The sequence below is a fragment of the Tursiops truncatus genome, chromosome 7, assembly GCF_011762595.2.
Source record: "Tursiops truncatus isolate mTurTru1 chromosome 7, mTurTru1.mat.Y, whole genome shotgun sequence".
Lineage (NCBI taxonomy): Eukaryota > Metazoa > Chordata > Mammalia > Artiodactyla > Delphinidae > Tursiops > Tursiops truncatus.
Window position 1 is genome coordinate 33,286,756 of NC_047040.1, and position 20,090 is coordinate 33,306,845.

Genomic DNA, 20,090 nt, shown 5'->3' on the forward strand with positions numbered 1-20,090 from the left:
TCTGGGGTTGCATGTTTATGACTTTAACAAAATGAAATAGGATTACCTAACTGAAATTTCTTCTATCGAAGGCTTAGCTGAAAAAAAAGTGACCTTTAAGAAAGGTTGTCACAGAAACATGCGCCTATATATCCATTTCTTTATGCCCTCTGAATTCTATTCTTGATCAAATTCAGATACCAAAATGTCATGTACTGTGTTAGTGTGATCCCTTGTAGAACTGCTGTCACTGACCATGTGTCTGGAGGATAATTGACTTATGTTCTCTGGGTAAAAAGGTCACTAAGAAAGAGCCATATGGATTGAGTAACAGCTGAAGCAGCAGCTACCGTGTGCCAGGCCTGGTCTTGGATATTTTATTTTTTAGCTAAATCAGTATTATATTTACTGAGTTGGGCTAGCACAGGGCCTTACTATAGAAACTTGAGAAATATTTATCAAATGAGGTAAATGGAATTTCCTGTAAATATATGAGTCTTTAAATCATTTAATGTCACTCTATAAAACCTATAGAAGAATACTTTAGAATTTAGTGCTAGGAAAACCTTTATTTCCCCTGAGGAACCGGCATGCTGCAAATGATAACCACAAAACCTGATCATGTTGCTCCCCTCCTTTTTTTTTTTTTTTTTTTTTTTTTGCGTTACGCGGGCCTCTCACTGTTGTGGCCTCTCCCGTCGCTGAGCACAGGCTCTGGACGCGCAGGCTCAGCGGCCATGGCTCACTCTCAACCACTGCGCCACCAGGGAAGCCCTTTTTTTTTTTTTTTTTTTTGCTTTCACATTCAGTCTGAAAGTCTGAACTTTAGTCACAATGACTATAATGACTTTTGGGGAGTGTTGGTGTTCTTTTTTCTTTTCCTCCAGATTAAAAATAAATTTTTTTTGATTATCTCATCTTTCTTTTTTGGTGGATAGGGGGTTGTTATTGTAGGCAGTTTAAATCCATTTTGGAGAAGATGAGATACAAAAGTTAAAACGTGGAGTTCTTCAGATAGCTAGCTGCCTCAATACCCAAGTGCCCCGTTCCCTTTTTTGTTCCTAGAGAGCACACAGCCTTCCTGACCCAGGAGGGAATCCTTATACCATGAGGCAGGTGAGAGCAGGTTCTAAAGTCACCAAGGCTCATGGGAGGTCACAGAGGCTATTGGTCCAGCTTGCCACTGCCAACCGGGGCTTGGGTGAAGTGACTGGGCCTGACCGGCCGAGCTGCTGGCTGATGAGCTCATAGTAAGCACATGGTGAGCACACAGGAATCACTTAATACACGTTAGCAATTTGTATTAGTATTATTGGTATTATTGATTTTACCCAGAGCTGAGTGAATGCTGAGAGGAGAAACCAAGGTTGAGCTGAGAGACCTCTGCTTTCGAGGTATGTCTGCAGAGCTCAGATATGTGGAAAAATGGAGAAAGCTGCTTCCACGTAGTTAGCGTTCCATTTCACTCTTCACCCACCCAGCCAAAGAATATGTTTAAGTAGGAAACACATCACAGTATAATCCTCCCCAAGAATCTTTGTTTCTTAGACAATAATTTAATTCTGGCTGGTAGAGCATGAGGCTGGTTAGCTGAGAATCTTCATGCCTCTTAGGAAAAAACGGAAATGAAGTTAATTAAAAAGAAAGAAAAACAAAAGTAGAGAAGTCCATGTCATTATGACTTTGAATACTTACGCCTTTTGGACAGTATCTGCCTCAGGGGTCTGCGTGTGCTCAGCCAGGGAAGCACTAAGAGGGTCAAGGGTCATACTCCTCTGCTCTGGGTCTGTGAAGACAAAGCATCCTTAATTAGCAAAGGACAGCAGACAGTGATCCCACACATGAGAAAACGTCTACTCTGGTGAGCAGTCAACGGCGTGCAAATTAGCACAACAAGGTATGTTATACCTAGGAAACTGGCAAATGCTGCAGAAACTAGTGCTGACACGTGGCAAGTGACATTAAAATCAGTAAGCCCCTTTGGGAAAGCGATGTGACAGTACATATCAAGACCTAGAAAAACGTTCTTGTCTTTGATCAGGAATCTCACTCCTGTGTATATTTTCATAAGGAAATAATTTAAAAGAAGAAACAAGCTTTTTGTACAAAGTTATTTATTACAACATTATCATTAATAATAAAAAATTAGAAACAGCCAAACAATGGGAAATTTATGATGCATTAATTTGACATTTAGAATTATGGTTGAAAAGATAAATCAGCATGGAAAATATGATATGGAAAATATGATATAATGACAAGTAAGAATAGAAAACTATAGAATTGTGTATTAAAACTGTAAAAGCTGGAAGAGAAAACAGAAAAAGGAAATAACATGCTAGATAAAGAGGTGTATGTGTTTAAATTTTTTCTTAAAACCCCAGTGTGATTATATCATTGAAAAGAAAACTGATTTAAAAAAAAAAGTTATATTCTGAGGAAGGCTTATGCAGGCTACACAGCTATTGCTGGGTGCTCTGAAGACCGTATTGGGTAGTTTTCAGAATGAGAAGTCTCCAGACTGACTTCATATTAGACTAGGCTACTTTTTATTGTAGATACTGTAAGCAATTTTTAATTATGAAACATATATTTCATTGCAGAAAATTTGGAAAACACAAGCATAAAGAAGAACCCTCCCTGCCAATCAACATATAATTATTAGAATGACTAAAAAGACTGAGTATATCAAGAGTTAACACAGATGCAGGGGAACTGGGACTCTCAATCACTGCTGGTTAGAATGTAAAATGGTACAACCACTTAGGAAAATAGCTTGACAATTTCTTAAAAAATTAAATATTGGATGTACCATAGCATCCAACCATTATTCTAGGTGTTTTACACAAAAGGAATGAAAGCATATGTCCATAAAAGGACTTATATGCAAATGGTCATAGCAGCTTTATTTGCAATAGTCAAAAACTTGAAACAGCCGAAATGCCCATCCACAGGTGAATGGATAAACAGGCTAGTATATACATACAATGCAATACTATTCAGTAGTAAGTAGAAATGAAGTGTTGATACACTCAACAACATGGATGAATCTCAAAAGAATTATGGGGAGTAAAAGCAACTAGACAAAGAAACGGTATACATGGTATGCTTCCATTTATATAAAATTCTAGAAACTGCAAACCAGTCTATAGTGACAGAAAGCAGATCGGTGTTTGTCTGGAAATGATAGAGACTGGAGTTGGGGGATGCATGAGGAAATGTTTGGGAAAGATGAAATTAAAAAAAAAAATTATTTATTTGGCTGCACCAGGTCTTAGTTGCAGCACGAGGGATCTTCAATCTTTGTTGCGGCATGTGGGACCTTTTAGTTATGGTATGCAGGATCTTTAGTTGCAGCATGTAAACTCTTAGCTGCGGCATGGAAGTCTTAGCTGTGGCATGTGGGATCTAGTTGCCTGACCAGGGATCGAACCCGGGCCCCCTGCATTGGGAGTGCTGTTTCTTAGACACTGGACCAATAGGAAAGTCCCCTGAAATGTTTTATCTTGATTGTGGTGATAGTTTCATGGGTGTCGACATATACAGTATCAGAACTTACCTAGTAGATTTTAAAAGTTCTCATCACAAGAAAAAAAATTGTAACTATTGCTGATTGACATTAACTAAGCTTATTGTGGTAACCATTTTGCAATATAAAGTCATTATGTTGTACACCTTAAACTAATACAACGTTATATATCAATTAATCTCAAGAAAACTAGAACCTCCCCCTACAAATCATAACAATATTTAATGTCTCAGTAGAAGAAAATTGTTGGTTGAATAATTTTATATTCTACCAAATAATTATACATAATTAAAATCTAAGGAAAAGTGAAGTTGATTGCATTAAAATCTTTATAGAAAAAGTAATATTTAACACTTAAAGAAAACATCTAATTGTACAATTTAAATAGGTGTAATTTATTATAAGGCAATTATCTCTTGATAAAGCTGCTTAAAAACTTAAAGATATATTAATACAAATAAAGTGTCTAAAACAGTGCTGGCACCTGTTAAAAACAAGAACCAAAACCAACCAAACAAACAAAAAACCCCTGACTCATGATCCCTCTACTCACATACAACTACAGTAAAATACTTTGGTGTGTATACTTTCATGCATATATAATAAATATATACTCATATTTTAATAGAGTTGATAAAATAATGTATATATAATTTTAATCTATTTTTACATTATTAGAATTTCCCATATCATTAAATATTCTTAAAAATGATTTTAATAACAGCATAGCATTTCATCATATGGATATACCATAATAGACTTAACCAAACATGTAACTTTTAAAATTCAGGTTGTTTTGAATTTTTTTTATAACTAAAATGAACTTTGCATAGCATATCCCTGAAAGGAATGTTTCTGATTATTAAAGGACTTACTCGTTGTCCACATCTATGATTACTGAAGAATGTACAGTCTTAAAGGCACAATGTCTGCTGCTGAATTGCTCCCCAGAAAATTTGTACCAATTTACACTCCAAGGAAATGGTCATTCATTCCTTTATTTATCACATGTTTATTAGATACCTACTACCTGATGGTCGTTGTGTTAGGTGCTGGGAATATAGTGGTGAGTAGGACGGATTCACACATTGGTCTCAGGAAGCTTAAATTTTAGTGGGGAAGATGGATATTAGCACAAAGCAAAACAAAGCAAAACGAAATAATTTTAAAAAATGTTTTTTGAAAGGAAGACCCTTAATATTCAATCCTCACTTCCCTCTCTCTTTGAGCAGTAGATTCTTGCATGAATTAATTGATTTTTCCTCAATTTTGTTTAAAGGTATTATAACTTTAAAGAAAGATTTGAAAAGAAAAAATTTACCTGTCATCCCACCAGCATTATTCCCTTAATACTAGTTTATCCATTTTTCAGTGTTCAGTGGTGTCCGCACCACCACCCAGAGGAACTTGGGTTCTCTTCTGCCATTCCCAAATGTTAAGGGTGGCATCTACTATCTCATACATCAACCTCCAGACTTTGGAGTAGGGACAGAATTGTTAATGTACATGGTGGTTGAGGGAACTGGAAAGGTTGATTGTGGTGGTACCCTGGAATTTATTTTGTCTTGGATCATATGTAATAGTAATAGAGAGTGGGAGCTGATTTAAGTATTTTTGTGATTGAGAGGAATTCTGTGAGAGTTTCTTTCCCTAACTTGGCTGGCTTGGTAAAAGCTGTTTCATTGAACAAGTTTCCCTGCTCTTCCCCACTATTTTGAACTTTGGGACAGGGCACCATATGACCAGCAGAGGGCGCGTTTGTATTAACCAAAAGATGGGGTTCTACAATTGGTGTGATTTCACCACTTTGATTAGAATTGAAATCCTGTCGCTGGGACGTGGATCATAGCAGGGTGTTTTGTTTTGTTTCTCTAGTAAAATAACCTTATATTTAGGAAGTATTGGAATAAACTAAGTCAGTACTTTGAATAATAACCTACAACTTTTAACTGCCTTAAAAAAATCTGTAAAATATTTTAGGAAGGCAGAGTATAGAAAAACGACCATATAATGATTACCCATGAACTTACCACCTACCTTTGTGAAATCTTAACATTTTGCCATATTTGATTCACATTTTTTTACTAAAGAAAACATTTAAGATATAGTCTAAGACTTTATTGTATCACATATAATCCTATTTCCCTCACTCTCTCCCTAGAGGTAACCATTCTCTTAAATTTGGTATTTATCAGTTGACTGGGTTCAGAATATGCTACCCCCAAACATGGCACCTTGGCATACTGAGTATTTTAAGCTGAAGGAATTTGAGAAAGGGCAGTGTAGGTTATGAGACGGCTACTCATGTGAGAGGTAGGTTCTACTTGGAGGAAAGGGGCGCCCTTATCCCTGAAGACAGAGCGACTCTGAGAGGAACCCAAACAAACAGGCCTTGCTCTGTTTCCCCCAGTTAATTACCCTTTGCACTTACCTTTTGTACTGTCACATTGTCCACTGTTCATCAAACCAAGTATAAAGATGCTCAGGCTTAACTACTTCCTTATGAATCCTCCTGCATCACATAAAGCTTACATTAAATACATTTGTGTGCTTTTCTCCTGTTAGTTTGTCTTTGTCAGTTTAATTTTCCAGCCCAGGCAGGGCCTCTAAGAGAGTAGATAAAAGTTTTTTCTCTCCTACACTGTCCTCATGTATATTTTTATATCTTTACCACATATAAAGCACTTCTAAACAACATATAATATGATTTTACATATTAAAACTTCGTACCAGTAATATCATTTATGTCACTTTTGCAACTTGCTTTATTTTGCTTAAAATCTTGTTTTTGAGGGTAACCCCTGTTAATACATACAGTTTCCATTCACTTATTTTAAGCTCTTGTACCTTATTATACCGTTGTATAAACTTACCACAATTTATTTATCCATTTTGCTATTGATGGCTTTTTTATTTCCAGTTTTTTGTGATTACAAACAATGCTGCAATGAACCTTCTTGAGTGAGTCACTGTTCATACATGAAAGAGTTTCTCTAACGTATACCTGGGAATGGACTTGTTGGGTTGCAGGGTATATGCATCTTCAAGTTATTGGGTATTTCCAAATTGCTCTGAGTTTCTAAAACTCCATATCCTCATTAATAATGAATATTCACAGACAAAATTTTTTGCTAATCTGGTATATATGAAATATCTCTTTTTCTTTTAATTTGAATTTTCCTGATTAGCAAGTTTGACTAAGATAAATGGTCATTTATTTAGGTTTCCTCTTCTGTTAATTACCTATTAACATCTTTCACCCATATTTCATTTGGGTTGATTGTCTTTTTTAAAAATATTTATTTATTTATTTTTGGCTGTGTTGGGTCTTCATTGCTGCACGCGGTCTTTCTCTAGTTGCGTCAAGCGGGGGCTACTCTTCGTTGCGGTGCATGAGCTTCTCATTGCAGTGGCTTCTCTTGTTGTGGAGCACAGGCTCTAGGTGTGTGGGCTTCAGTAGTTGTGGCACGCAGGCTCAGTAGTTGTGTCTCGTGGGCTCCTGAGCACAGGCTCAGTAGTTGTGGCACATGGGTTTAGTTGCTTCGTGTCATGTGAAATCTTCCCCAACTAGGGCTCGAACCCGTGTCCCCTGCATGGGCAGGCAGACTCCCAACCACTGTGCCACCAGGGAAGCCCGGGGTTGATTGTCTTTTGCCTTCTCTATTTGTAGCACTTTTTGGTGCATTTGGGGTACTAATTCTTTGTTGGGTATATGCACTACAGATATTGTGTTCTAATCTGTATTTGTCTTTTAACTCTGTTTAACATATCAAAAACTTTAATTCTAATATAGTTGGGTTTGTCAATAATTTTCTTTATGGTTTGTGTTTTGAATCATGGGTAAGAAAATTTTCCCTTTCTCAAATTCATAAAGATATTCTTGTATATTTTCTTCTAAAAGATTAAGAATTTTGCTTTTTCACATTTAGATCCTGAATACATCCGTTATTTTGTGAGGTAAGGATTTAAAAATTGGATAACCAGTTATCTGAAAATTATATAGGGAATAATAGCTCATTCTCTCCCCCACTGTTTTCTAATACCACTTTTGTCACATTTCATTTCTGTATATGGGTGCATTTATTTCTGGATTCTCCCTTCTGTCTGTCCCTAAGTCAATATCATAGCCTTAAAGTAATTTTTGATATGTGGCTGGGTAAACTCTTCCTCTTTGTTTTTCTTCAAAATTTTATTGGCAGGACTTCCCTGGTGGTCCAGTGGGTGGTCCCCCCCAATGCAGGGCTCCTGGGTTCTATCCCTGGTTGGGGAACTAGATCCTACATGCAGGCTGAAACTAGGAGTTTGCATGCCACAACTGAGAAGTCCACATGCTGCAACTAAGACCCGGCACAGCCAAAATAAATAAATAAATAAACAACTAACTAACGAACTACTCCAGGGTGACCCATTCATTGGTGGGGACCCCACACTTTAAAAAAAAATTGTATTGGCTATTTTGACACTTCTTTATGCATTTTGCGATCAACTTATCACGTTCCACCAAAGACCCTACTGGGGATTTTAAAAAATAGAGTTGCATTGAATTTATAGATTAATTTAGGGAGAACTGTCACCTTCAAATCTTTGAACATTATACATAGCACTATATAGAATGTTATATTTATTCAGGCCTACTTTTAGTTAATTTAATAAGATTTTATAATTTCTTCATGAACGTCTAACACATCTTTTTTTGATTTATTGCTTTTTAAATTTATTGATATATATATATTTTAAAATTACATTTATTCTGCCTTCCTATATAATATGTACCATTAGATAACTAAATAGTAGAAGAGAAAAAAAATTTTTTTTGGTAGGAGTTTCCCAAGTAATTCATAACCTTTAATGAATGAATGGATCTGTAGCTGGTGGCATCGTGAAGAGACCGGCAAACGTTACATCTCCTGATGGAAGAACACAATGCCCTCTATGAAGTGGTCTTGTGAAAGGCAATCCTGAATCTGATCAAGTCTCTAGATCCAAGTACTAACTTACAGAAAATACAGAAGACAGAGAAACATGTTAAACTATACCTTGAGGATTGAATCAGAGAAATCTAGATTGTGGGAAACTCTATAGTAAAAGTCACCCAGTTTCCTAAAAATAAACTAAGTGAGGGGAAAGAAAATAGAAATGAGAAGACTCGATAAATTAAAGGACCCTTAAAAGCCATGTGTCAGGACTTCCCTGGTGGCGCAGTGGTTAAGAATCCGCCTGCCAACGCACGGGACACCGGTTCAAGCCCTGGTCTGGGAAGATCCCACATGCCGCGGAGCAACTAAGCCTGTGCACCACGACTACTGAGCCTGCGCTCTTAGAGCCCGTTGCAATGAGAAGCGCACACATCGCAATGAAGAATAGCCCCTGCTCGCCGCAACGAGAGGAAGCCCGGGCTGAGCAACGAATACCCAACGCAGCCAAAAAAAAAAAAAAAAAAAAAAAAGCCGTATCAACCGATTGCAAACAAACTCTAAAACAATTATAATAATTTTGAGACAATTAGAATGTTGAAAACACTGATTGGATATTCAATTATATTAAAGAATAGTTCTAATTTTTAGGTACAATAGTGGTATTACGGTTATGTCAAAAGAGTCTTTCCTTGTCTTTTAAAGATATATACTCAAGTGTATATGGGTAAAATGATATGAGCCTGGAATTTGTTTCAAAATACTATAGAAGGCAGGAAGGAATTGGGGATATTGGTGAACAATATTGGCCAGGAGATGGGTACGTGAAACTCATTGGTGCTGTTCTGTCCACCCTTGTGTATGTTTGGGGTTTTCCATAATAAGAATTATTTTAAAATTGCATTATAAATTGTACTTTATGTTTGCAAATACTATTTTTTTCCACAATTGATTTTTGTTATTGATGTATATTTAGTAATCTTGCTGAATTTTTTTGTTTGTCTTTTAATGGCTTGTCTTTTAATAGCTTGTCTATAGAGGCCCTCGGATTTTTCACATAGGTAATACTATTGTCTGAGAATAATGACAGTGTCATTTCCTCCTTTCTATCCTCTTCCTTTTCCTTTATTTTGCCTTCCCTACTGTACTGGTACAATGTTGAATAAGAAGCAATGATAGAGGGCGTCCTTATCCTAGTCCTGCCTCTAAAGAGACTGCTTCTGAAGTTCTACCATTAAAGTGTGATGTTTACTGCAGGTTTTGGTAGGTACTCTTTTTTTAAAAAAATTATTTATTTATTTATTTTTGGCTGCGTTAGGTCTTCGTGTTTGTGCGCGGGCTTTCCCTAGTTGCGGCGAGCAGGGGCTACTCTTTGTTGCGGTACACAGGCTTTTCATTGCGGTGGCTTCTCTTGTTGTGCAGCACAGGCTCTAGGCGCGGGGGCTTCAGTAGTTGTGGCGCGGGCTCTAGAGCGCAGGCTCAGTAGTTGTGGTGCATGGGCTTCGTTGCTCCACGGCATGTGGGATCTTCCCAGACCAGGGCTCAAACCTGTGTCCCCTGCATTGGCAGGAGGATTCTTAACCACTGCGCCACGATGGAAGTCTTTTGGTAGGTACTCTTTATCAAAATCAGGAAGTCCTCTTCTATTCCTTGTTTGATAATTTTAAATCATGAATGGGTGAATTTTATAAATTTATTTTTCTTTTTGCATGTATTGAGATGACCCTAAGTACAGAAACAGATTTTCAAATGTTAGACCATTTTTAATTCTGCGGTAAACTGAATTCAGTCATGGTATATAGATATGTATGTGTGTGTGTGTGTATAATGATTTGATTGGCTAATATTTCATTTAGGAGTTTTGCATCTTTGATCATAAGTGAGATTGGTCTATAAATTTTCTTCTTATGCTGTTCTTGTCTCTAGTTTCAACTGCTTTTTGGTTTTGATGAATTTAGGTCTCAAGTTAGAAATGAGCTTTACTTCCTGCAAGGTGAAGAGAATTTTCAGGGTCAAAGGGCAACAGCTGTATTCTGGGATTCTGGGGTCTTCCCTGGGGTTTCCATCCTGGGCTGAGTGGAGTGAGCCAGAAACAGTCCTAAGGATGTGTCACTTCCCACTATAGAGGAGAACTTTGAAAATACTTTCCAGAAGGAGAAATAAAGGAGTAATACTAGAGGATGTAGGTCATCTAGGCCAGCGGTCCCAAACCTTTTTGGCACCAGGGATCGGTTTCGTGGAAGACAATTTTTCCACGGATGGGGGACAGGGATGGTTTCGGGATGATTCAAGCTCATTACATTTATTGTGCACTTTATTTCTATTATTATTACACTGTAATATATAATGAAATAATTATACAACTCACCATAATGCAGAATCAGTGGGAGCCCTGAGCTTGTTTTCACTTGCCACTCACTGATAGGGTTTTGATATGAGTCTGCAAGCAATTGATTTATTATGGTCACTGTGCAGTCAAAGCTCTCTGCTAATGATAATCTGTACTTGAAGCCGCTCCCCAGCGCTAGCATCACCGCCTCAGCTCTCCGCCTCAGATCATCAGGCATTAGATTCTCATAAGTAGCGCGCAACCTAGATCCCTCACATGCGCAGTTCACAGTAGGGTTTGCCCTCCTGTGAGAATCTAATGCCGCCACTGATCTGACAGGAGGAGGAGCTCAGGCAGTAATGCGAGCGATGGGGAGCGGCTGTAAATACAGATGAAGCTTCGCTCGCTCACCTGCCGCTCACCTCGTGCTGTGTCGCTCAGTTCCTAACAGGCCACGGATCGCTACTGATCCGTGGCCCAGGGGTTGGGGACCCCTGATGTAGGCTGATAAGAACTAGCAGACTATGCTGAAGCCAGTACCAGGGCTCCAGATAGCAGAGCCTGGCAGTGTAGGGTGACTGTGCAGGCCTCACACAGAGAGGAAGTGAGGAGCCCCAACCCATGTTGTGAGGTGGCCCTTTGCAGTAGTGCCATCTTCCAGGCTGTGGATTCTGACGTAATGGCAGTGCCTCAACTCCTGGGCACATATTTCTTGTCTCCCTATTTTCTCCCCAGCGTTAAGAGAAATTTTTGCATCACTGTCTGCTTCACTTCTTGGCACAGATTGGGCAGTCATTATACTTGCTCCTTTTTTTTTTTTCTTTTTTTAATATTTATTTATTTTATTTTTGACTGCGTTGGGTCTTTGTTGCGGCCTGTGTGATCTTTGTTGTGGCATGCGGGATCTTTCGTTGTGGCCTGCGGGCTCTTCATTGTGGTGTGCAGGCTTCTCTCTAGTTGTGGCATGCAGGCTCAGTAGTTGCGGCACTTGGGCTCTCTAGTTGTGGCTCGTGTGCTCAGTAGTTGTGGTGAGTGAGCTTAGTTGCTCATCAGCATGTGGGATCTTAGTTCCCCGACCAGGGATAGAACCCGTGTCCCCTGGAAGGTGGATTCTTAACCACTGGACCACCAGGGAAGTCCCCACTTGCTCCGTTTGGAGCTGTTTATTCCTGGAGTCAGGAACTACCCCTGAGGAAACGCTTTCAAAACCAAACTAAATTGAACTAAACTAAACACCTACAGACACTGAGTTGAGAGAGACTTGGGTTACCTTGGTTTTAATAATTAGCCACGATTTTGCATAATTCTCCTGGCTTCTAGACCTCAGTTTCCTTTATCTACAATATAAAAGAACTTCTAGAGATTCTAAATAATCTCCAAGTTTCATGCTGGCTTTCAAAAAATGCTGCCATTATTTTGTGGTATTTCTTCAACCTTGTAACTATTTCCTAATCAGAAACACATGGATGGCTCTCTTAAAGAGCCAGGGGCTTGGAGTCATAGAAACCTGGGTTCATATCTCAGCTCCTTCACTTACTGGCTGTGTGACCTTGGGCTATTTACCTAACCTCTCTGAGCCTCATTTGCCTCATCCGTGAAATATGGATAATGTACTTTATCTCATAAGGTTGTGGTGAGGATTAAATAAGATAAAAGTACAAAAAAGAAAGTACCTAGCAAAGTGTCTTTCTGCAGAGTAAGTGCCAAAAATTCCTTCCCTTTTCTCCACCCAAGTGACATGTGTGGAAAACTAGCCAAAAGATAAGCTTTATAAATTTAAAAGTTTAAATTGTTTGTCTGGCACTTCAAGGTGTTTCCCGTTTGCCTGCCTCCCACCTCTTCCCTAGAGTCTAAGTCGGTCTGTTTGGTAGATTTTGAGACTGTCTAGCTCTGTGAGTCTCCACCCAGGCCTGGGATCCGCAGGAGGTGCCAGCGGGTAGCGACATCACAAGCTACCGCAGAGGGGAGAAGAAAAGACTAACAGATGCGGCCCGGAGAGCCGACCCTTTGGGGCAAGCCGAGCCTGGAGTCCCGAGCTCGCTGCAAGGAGCTCCGTTTGCAAGGAGGTCAGAGGCGACAGGTGGAGACGGCCTCGCGCTGGCGGAGCGGCGGCGCCGGGCGGGCACCGGCGGGAGAGCGGGCGCCGCCGGCCCCTGGAGCCGCCGGTGGGGGGCGGGAGACGATGGAAGGCGCGCCCCGCCGCCGCCTGCTGGGACCTTTCGTCCTCTCCTCGCTCCCCCGATTTGCCACACTTTTTTTTTTCTTTTTGAAAAACTTGCCTGAAGATTCTCTTCATTTCGATTTCTCCACTTTATATGTGTGTGAAGCATTTCTTCTCTATTTCCCCTTGACCTTTTTGGTTTCTTGCCCTTTACCTACCAGAACTCCAGGATCCGCAAACGCTCCTTTTGGTAACTGTTAACAACTAGACTTGATCTCTACAGATGGAGTCTGGGAGGTCAGTCAGGTCTGGAGCCTCACCTCTGCCCAGCTCTGTGACCAAGGACATGATCCTTAACCTCACTGTGCCTCAGTGTTCTCATCTGGCAAATGGAGATAATAAGAGCTCCTTCTTTACAGGATTGTTATAAAAGTTAAATGAAACAGTTTACAGAAAATGCTTAGCCTGATGCCTGGCACACAGTGAGTGTGAACTGCTACCCCTGTCTTAATGGCTTTACTGCAAATGCACTCTGGGTTCACTAAACTCCTTCCATCATGTCCAGCATCACCTCCTCCAGGGAGCCCTCCCTGACTTTTCCCTGTCTCTCCCATGCTGGTCTGGATCAGTTGTCCTTTCTGTGTTCTCTGGGAACACTAAACACATTGAACACAGAGGTGGTTCTAACCATGCCTGCCCAGGTCTGGCTCCTCTATTAGAGTGGGAGCTTCATAAGGAGTGTGTCTCATTCAACCACAGAGGGCCTGGCACTCAGTAGGGGATCAGCAAACGGTCCCTAAGTAAATGAAGGCAATTTCCATTCATGCAGCGAGTGGCTAAAGACCTAAGGCCCGAACCTGGGGTCTGAACCCTGGAGCTGTCTCAGTGCTAACACTGAGACTTCCACTCTTCCCCTTAACAGAAACAATCCCAAGGTCACTGAGTCATAGGAAATGAGAGGAAGAGATTGGAAGATCAGTTTTGTTATTTTCTGATGAGGAAGTGGAAGCCTAGAGAGGCCAGCAGGTCTCTTGCGGCCTCATGCCCGTACAGGAGGACCGTGGTGAAGACTGTGTTCTCATTCTTGACCCGCTGGGCTGTTACTCACTGGCCACTGTGGCTGAGCCTGGGCCCCCGTGCAGCATGGGGACTGCTGGTCTCTTTCGAGACTCTCTTGGTCAGGGCCCACCCAAGGGTGACTGGGGTGGCAAAGCTTTATGTGCGACACACTGAAATGGTGGCTGGCTTTCCCTGGGAGCAGGTGTAGTGGAAGGAGCTTGGGAAGGAGGCCCAGCCCCAGTCCTGGCCCTGCTGCTTATTGCTTATCACTGTGCAACCCTGGTGAGTCATAGATGCAAAGAGCATGAGGGTGGGATGGGGACTGAGAGATTATCCAACTCACTGCCATGGTTTATGGAAAAGGAATCCACAGCTCAGAGAAGTTATGTGTCCTAGACTATGGGCCTAATCAAAGGCAGAGCTGGTAACTGAACTGATATCTGTCGAATCTGAAACCCAGGGTCCTCAGTGAGTCTATTCCAGGGTTTCCCAAATAATAATGGACACACAAGTCACTTGAAGGTCTTGTTAAAGCACAGGTAGGTCTGGGTGAGACCCCAGATTCTACATTTCTAACAAGGCCCCAGGTTCTAGCTAGAAAGGGTCTAGACCAGTGAGTCTCACCTTCTAGCTCTACTATGATGTAACTACTTAGTGCACTAGCCACTGATTAGACCAGTCTTGTCGGGTTAATGAAGGCATGGCAGCCAGTGGGCCCTTCAACTAGAAGCCAGTGGGGCCAGCACACTCCTCACCTGCTCGTCCTTCCCCAACAGCGTTATTCACGACCCCTGTTGGCTGCTTCTGTGTCTTTGGTGGAGATGCAGGTCCTGGCTGGTGGCTCTCGGTCTGTGAGTGCACCCCTTTTGGAGGACTTGGACCTTACTAACACTCGTAGGCACTGTTTCTTCACAGGGTGTGTGCCAGGCCCAAAGTTGAGTCTTCACTGCAAGCTCTTGAGGGTAGGAACCTTGGTTTTGTCATCTCTGAATCTCTTGAATACTCATTCATTCCTCCATCCATTGGATTCATTCGTCTATGGAACGTTGCTAGGCCTGGCTAACTAAGGCACAGTCCTTGTCCTCAAGAAACATACATAACACATGGGCTATAAAGTGGTACTTAGTGGTTGCCCAATAAGCATGTGTGAAATTGAATTATGCTTTGGTGCTCTGGGGGAAGTGGCAGTGTCGTCAAGTGATAGAGAGGGCAATGGAGAGCAGCTGGTATTGGCCACTACCTAATAAGGGGCTTGTTTTCAAAGAAGGGTGTCTGGTTCCTTAGGCAGTTCCCATTGGGGTCAGTGGAAATGACAGCACCAAAGCCTCACAGGAGTCTCTGCACTTTTCAAAGTTATCAGGCAAATTCACAAATACATTATAATTTTTAGCCTCCCTTTGACGCTGTAAAGACGGATGGAGGAAACAGGGATGCTCTAGCTCCTCTTCTCAGGCAAGTCACAGAGGGGGTGCCTAAAACACGCATGGTGTCTGCAGCAAACAGAGAAATGACCCACTATGGTGACTGTGAGTCCACGAGGTAGGAAAGTGGTAGCATCTGCAAGACAGAGCCATCTACCCACACGTGGCAGAGATGCTAACTGCCACCTAATGTCCATTCCCCTCAAGTCTTAGCTTGGCACGTGAATACCCAGCAAGAGACTTTATTCCCCAGCCTCGCTTGTAGGAGGCCAGCGGATATTCCACCCAGCAGAGGTGGAAGAGGTGTAAGTCCAGAATTAGGCCCTTAAAAGGCAGCTGTGCCTTTTCCTTCCTGCCCTGCAGGGTGAGGGAAAAGCTGAGCCAGCTTTGACCATGCAGACAAGAGTGATAGCAAAGGGGGTGGCAGAGAGATGATAAAAGAGAAGGAGCCTGGGTCCCTGGACAGCCCTGTGGAGCAGAGCTGTCCTACCGCCTGCCTGCCAGCTTGGACTCTTCCATGAGACAGAAGTAAAACTTCCATCTTGTTTGAAGTCACTTTATTTTGGTCTTTGTTAGAACCAACGTCCTAACTACTACATATCTGTCTCTTGAATGAAGCAATGACGCTCTGAGCCTTTTTTTTCCTGGTAGAATAGAAATGGCTCATTGGTTTCTAAGGTTTTCTGTGAGACTTGCCCTTTGCCCCCCACCCCCCATTGTTTCAGGCTACTCACTAGGGATCCTCTGCACTCATGCAGGGCTCCCCAAGTCTCTCAAGGCTATAGATAATATCTTAAGTTCTGCCACATTCCCAGGGGTTATGTCACTACCGCAACATAACCTCATTCAGATTGGGTCTGTTGCCCACCCCTGGACTTAAGTAAGAGGAGGACTTACGCAGAGGACTCAGCCAGTTCCCCAAGAGCAAGCAATCCCACCCCCACTCCCTGCAATTGAGACTGATTTGGAAAGTAAATAAAACATCATGTTACATCCTGTTATCAACTTAGAACAAGTCTCTCCTGATAAGGCTACTAAAATTAAGGTTTTTAAGAAACAGACTAATACCTAACCTTTAGTGAGCACTTACTGTGTGCCAGGCATTCTTATAAGCACATTACATGTATTAACTGCTTTATGTCACAACCACCCCACAAGATAAATACTATTAGTATCTCCATTTTACAGATGTAGAAAAAAGATATCCAGAGAAGTTTGGTAACTTACTCAAGGCCACACAGTTAGCAAGTGGTGGAACCAGGATTTGAACCCCGGGACTCAGACTTGATAATAGATGCTCTTGATCACTGTGATGCTACCTAAACAGTGTCCTCCAATCCTCCTACTCCCATTATATTTAAAAGAACAGATTAAATTGAGTCACTGCCAAATTCAGAGAACTAAATTCTGGAAGTAATGCCCAGGGCAGTGGTTCTCAGTGTGGTCCTTGGACCACTAGCCTCAGAATCACTGAGGAACTTAATAAAATTGCAAATTCTATGACCTCAGCCCAGATCTAGTGAATCAGAAACTCTGGAGGCAGGGCCCAGACATCTCTATTTTTATAAGCCTTCCAGGTGGTTCTGAGGCACACCGAAGTCTGAGAACCGTTGGCCTAGTAAATAAACAAGAACTGAAACAAGAATGGAAATTATGTTCTTTCCTTGGACTTTGGGGGTGGGAAAGAGAGGCAGAAAGAAAAGTTTTGTATTTAAAACGAGCAATCTCCCAAACCCTCTCTGGAGGTTGCTGATTTGACCTATCTTGTGAAAACTTGCATGCTGTATTCTCACCAAGTCCAAGACTCATGCTTTTCTCATTGGATGTGGCCCCGGCTCACTGCTTATAATTAATCTTATAGATCACTACTTAATTTAGAGTAGGAAAACAATCCTGACAATTAGTCGTAAGATCTATGAAGGGAAAATTGATCCTTAAATAGTTAAAAAAAATTCCTTGGCACTCCCGCCTTTTTTTCCCTTCAAAGATTTGAAATTCTTTTTAAACATTAGCATTTGTCATTCGGGACAGGCAAATGCCTTCTTTAATTTTCTGTGGTGATATTTCACTGCGTTAAAATCTGTCTGAATAACCTTTATGGAACTCAGCTGGGCCTCTCTCTCTCTGTCAGGAGACAGGAAATCTGTTCTGACTGACTTGGTCATTGCTTAGATTTGGCCGTGTTCTACGCTGCCTAAAACCTCCACTGCACTTGGCCAAGACCTTGGGGCCTCTTCGGTGCTCACAATCTAGACATGTGATTTACGATATGGAAGATCTGAAGACTGGAACACATTTCCCTGGCTATTGTCACTCAGCTTTGGAAATGGAGGTGGTGAGAGACCTATGTCAGCAGAAACCTTGCTTAAAAGTTTGACCGAACACAGGGATCAGGCTACCATAATATTTTGTCTGATATCCAGAAACAGTGAAATTTTTTTTTGCGGTACGCAGGCCTCTCACTGTTGTGGTCTCTCCCGTTGTGGAGCACAGGCTCTGGACACGCAGGCTCAGCGGCCATGGCTCACGGGCCCAGCCGCTCCGCGGCGTGTGGGATCTTCCTGGACCAGGGCACAAACCCGTGTCCCCTACATCGGCAGGCGGACTCTCAACCACTGCACCACCAGGGAAGCCCGGGCAGTACTGTTTTCAACCTCAGTTGAGGACTCTGAGGCGGGGATGTGAAGGCAGAGGTCGTCCTATTCCAGAGCCCATGCTCTCTACTCAGCTGCCCAGATCTGCTGCTGCTAGCCTATATAGAGCACCTTATATGACTTAGAGAAAGGCATTCCAGTAGAAGGACCAAGTAGGAAAAGGAGCCTCCTTTGGGTGGAGGCACCCAGTGCTGGAGTGCGTGGCTCAGGGTGCGCAGCACAGGCTGGATTTCAGCCCCTCTCGCTCCCTCTGCTGGACGCCTTTGTACAGTGAACGACAAGCGCAACTTGTCGTTTTAACTTGTGTCCAAGAATTCTGCTGCCAGCGTGAAGGGCCCTGAAGAGCCAGGTGGGCTTAGCAGTGGCCTTGAGCACCGTCCTTATCTGTCCTCCTCTGTGGGAGGCTTGTCCCATCCATCAGAGCAGTGCTCCATGCCTGGCATATGTGGGAAAAAGAATGTCACAGGCAAAGGCCGGCTGGCAGAAGGCAACAGGGTACCTCTAGGGACTTGAGGGAGGTCCAGTGTGACCAGAGCAGAGATGGGGTGAAGTGGGAAGGGTGGGAAGGACTCAGACTCTCAGGGCCTTGGAGGTAGTTTAAGGATTTTGGCCTTTACCTTGAAAACAAATGGAAGGCACTGAGGGTTTAAAGCAGGGCAGCAGAAGGATCAGACTGGCCTTTTGTAGGGTTTCCAGGATTACCACGGATAAGGTTCCTTTTTTTTTAATTTAAATAAATTTATTTATTTACTTTAGGCTGCGGTGGGTCTTCGTTGCTGTGTGCAGGCTTCAGTAGTTGTGGCACATGGGGTCAGTAGTTGTGGTGCAGGGGCTTAGTTGCTCCGTGGCATGTGGGGTCTTCCCAGAGCAGGGGTCGAACCCGTGTCCCCTGCATTGGCAGGCAGATTCTAAACCACTGTGCCAACCAGGGAAGTCCCCAGATTAGGTTTCTTATCACATGGAATCCCCTCTTCCTTCTTTCTCTGAGTCACACAAGCTGCTTGCAATCCCACCACCCAGAAATCTCTATAACGATGGTCTTCAACCCTGGCTGTGTCTTAGAATTATTTGTGAAGCTTAAAAAAAAAAAAAAAAAAAAGATTCCTAGGACCTAACCCCAAATGTTAAAATCAGACTTTCTGGAGCTGGGGCATTTTTAAGGCTTCTTGGGTGATTCCGTCATGCAGCCAGGATTGAGAACCATGGGTCTTCTCTAGAGGATTGGAAGAACAGCTCTTCAGTTGCCAAGGAAACGTGGCAGGTAGAGTCAGTGACTCAAGTAAAGCCGTCAGTGTTTGATGAGGCCAGCTCTTGGCCTTTGTCACCTGGATCTCTGCTTAATCCACAGCTTCATTTCAGCTGTGGAGAAGGAATCTGAGGGCCCTAGAAGCCTCTCCTGGGACTAAAGTTCCTCACCCTTTAGTTGACAGTTTTCCTCTTTATTATCAAATACCCCAGCTGCTTTGGAAAGACACAGTTATCTGCTAATTTGTTTGACATTCTCTTCTTGTTTGATGGCTTTTTACCCCGCGTGTTTCTCACTTGTTAGCTTAGTGTTTGCAGCTGATGAGATATTCTGACGTAAAAAAACCTAAAACAGCTAAGCAATTTTCTTTCTTTTGCATTTATCTCTTTGGAGACAAAGCACATTTGGCCTGATGCAATAAAAAAAAAAAATCATGTCTGAATAAATGGAAAGGTTTTAAAAAAATGATTGCAAGAAAAACTTGCCTCAGTCCAGTAAACTGCCAAGTTAGACGACTAGAAAAGAGATAAATTTTAAAAAATTCTGTTTATAAATCCTTTTAGCCTAACAGGAAATTGGATTAAAAGGGAGAAACAAGCTTCCTCTTTTGGAAGAATTTCAAAGCTCAGAAGAATAATTCAAAGCTCAGAAGAATAAAACTTGAGTCTTCACAACATGCAGCTATGAGCCTTCAGGGACAAGAAATATTCTTCTCATTTCACAGATGGGGAGATGGAGGCAGAGAGAGTTGGGGATTTGGAAAGAATCTCTTGATGAGTCCCTGTTAGAAAAAGAAATA

At 42.0% G+C, this 20,090-nt stretch overlaps 1 protein-coding gene across 1 annotated transcript in view; it reads right to left on the reverse strand.

Annotated features, from left to right (window-relative positions):
- The window catches only part of KIAA2012 (KIAA2012 ortholog), a 110,652-nt gene that overhangs the window by 14,442 nt on the left and 76,120 nt on the right, over window positions 1-20,090 (reverse strand). The window contains 2 exon segments of the mRNA XM_019938874.2: window positions 1,675-1,765; window positions 12,755-13,001. Of these exon segments, the coding sequence (XP_019794433.2) occupies window positions 1,675-1,765; window positions 12,755-13,001 (338 nt within the window).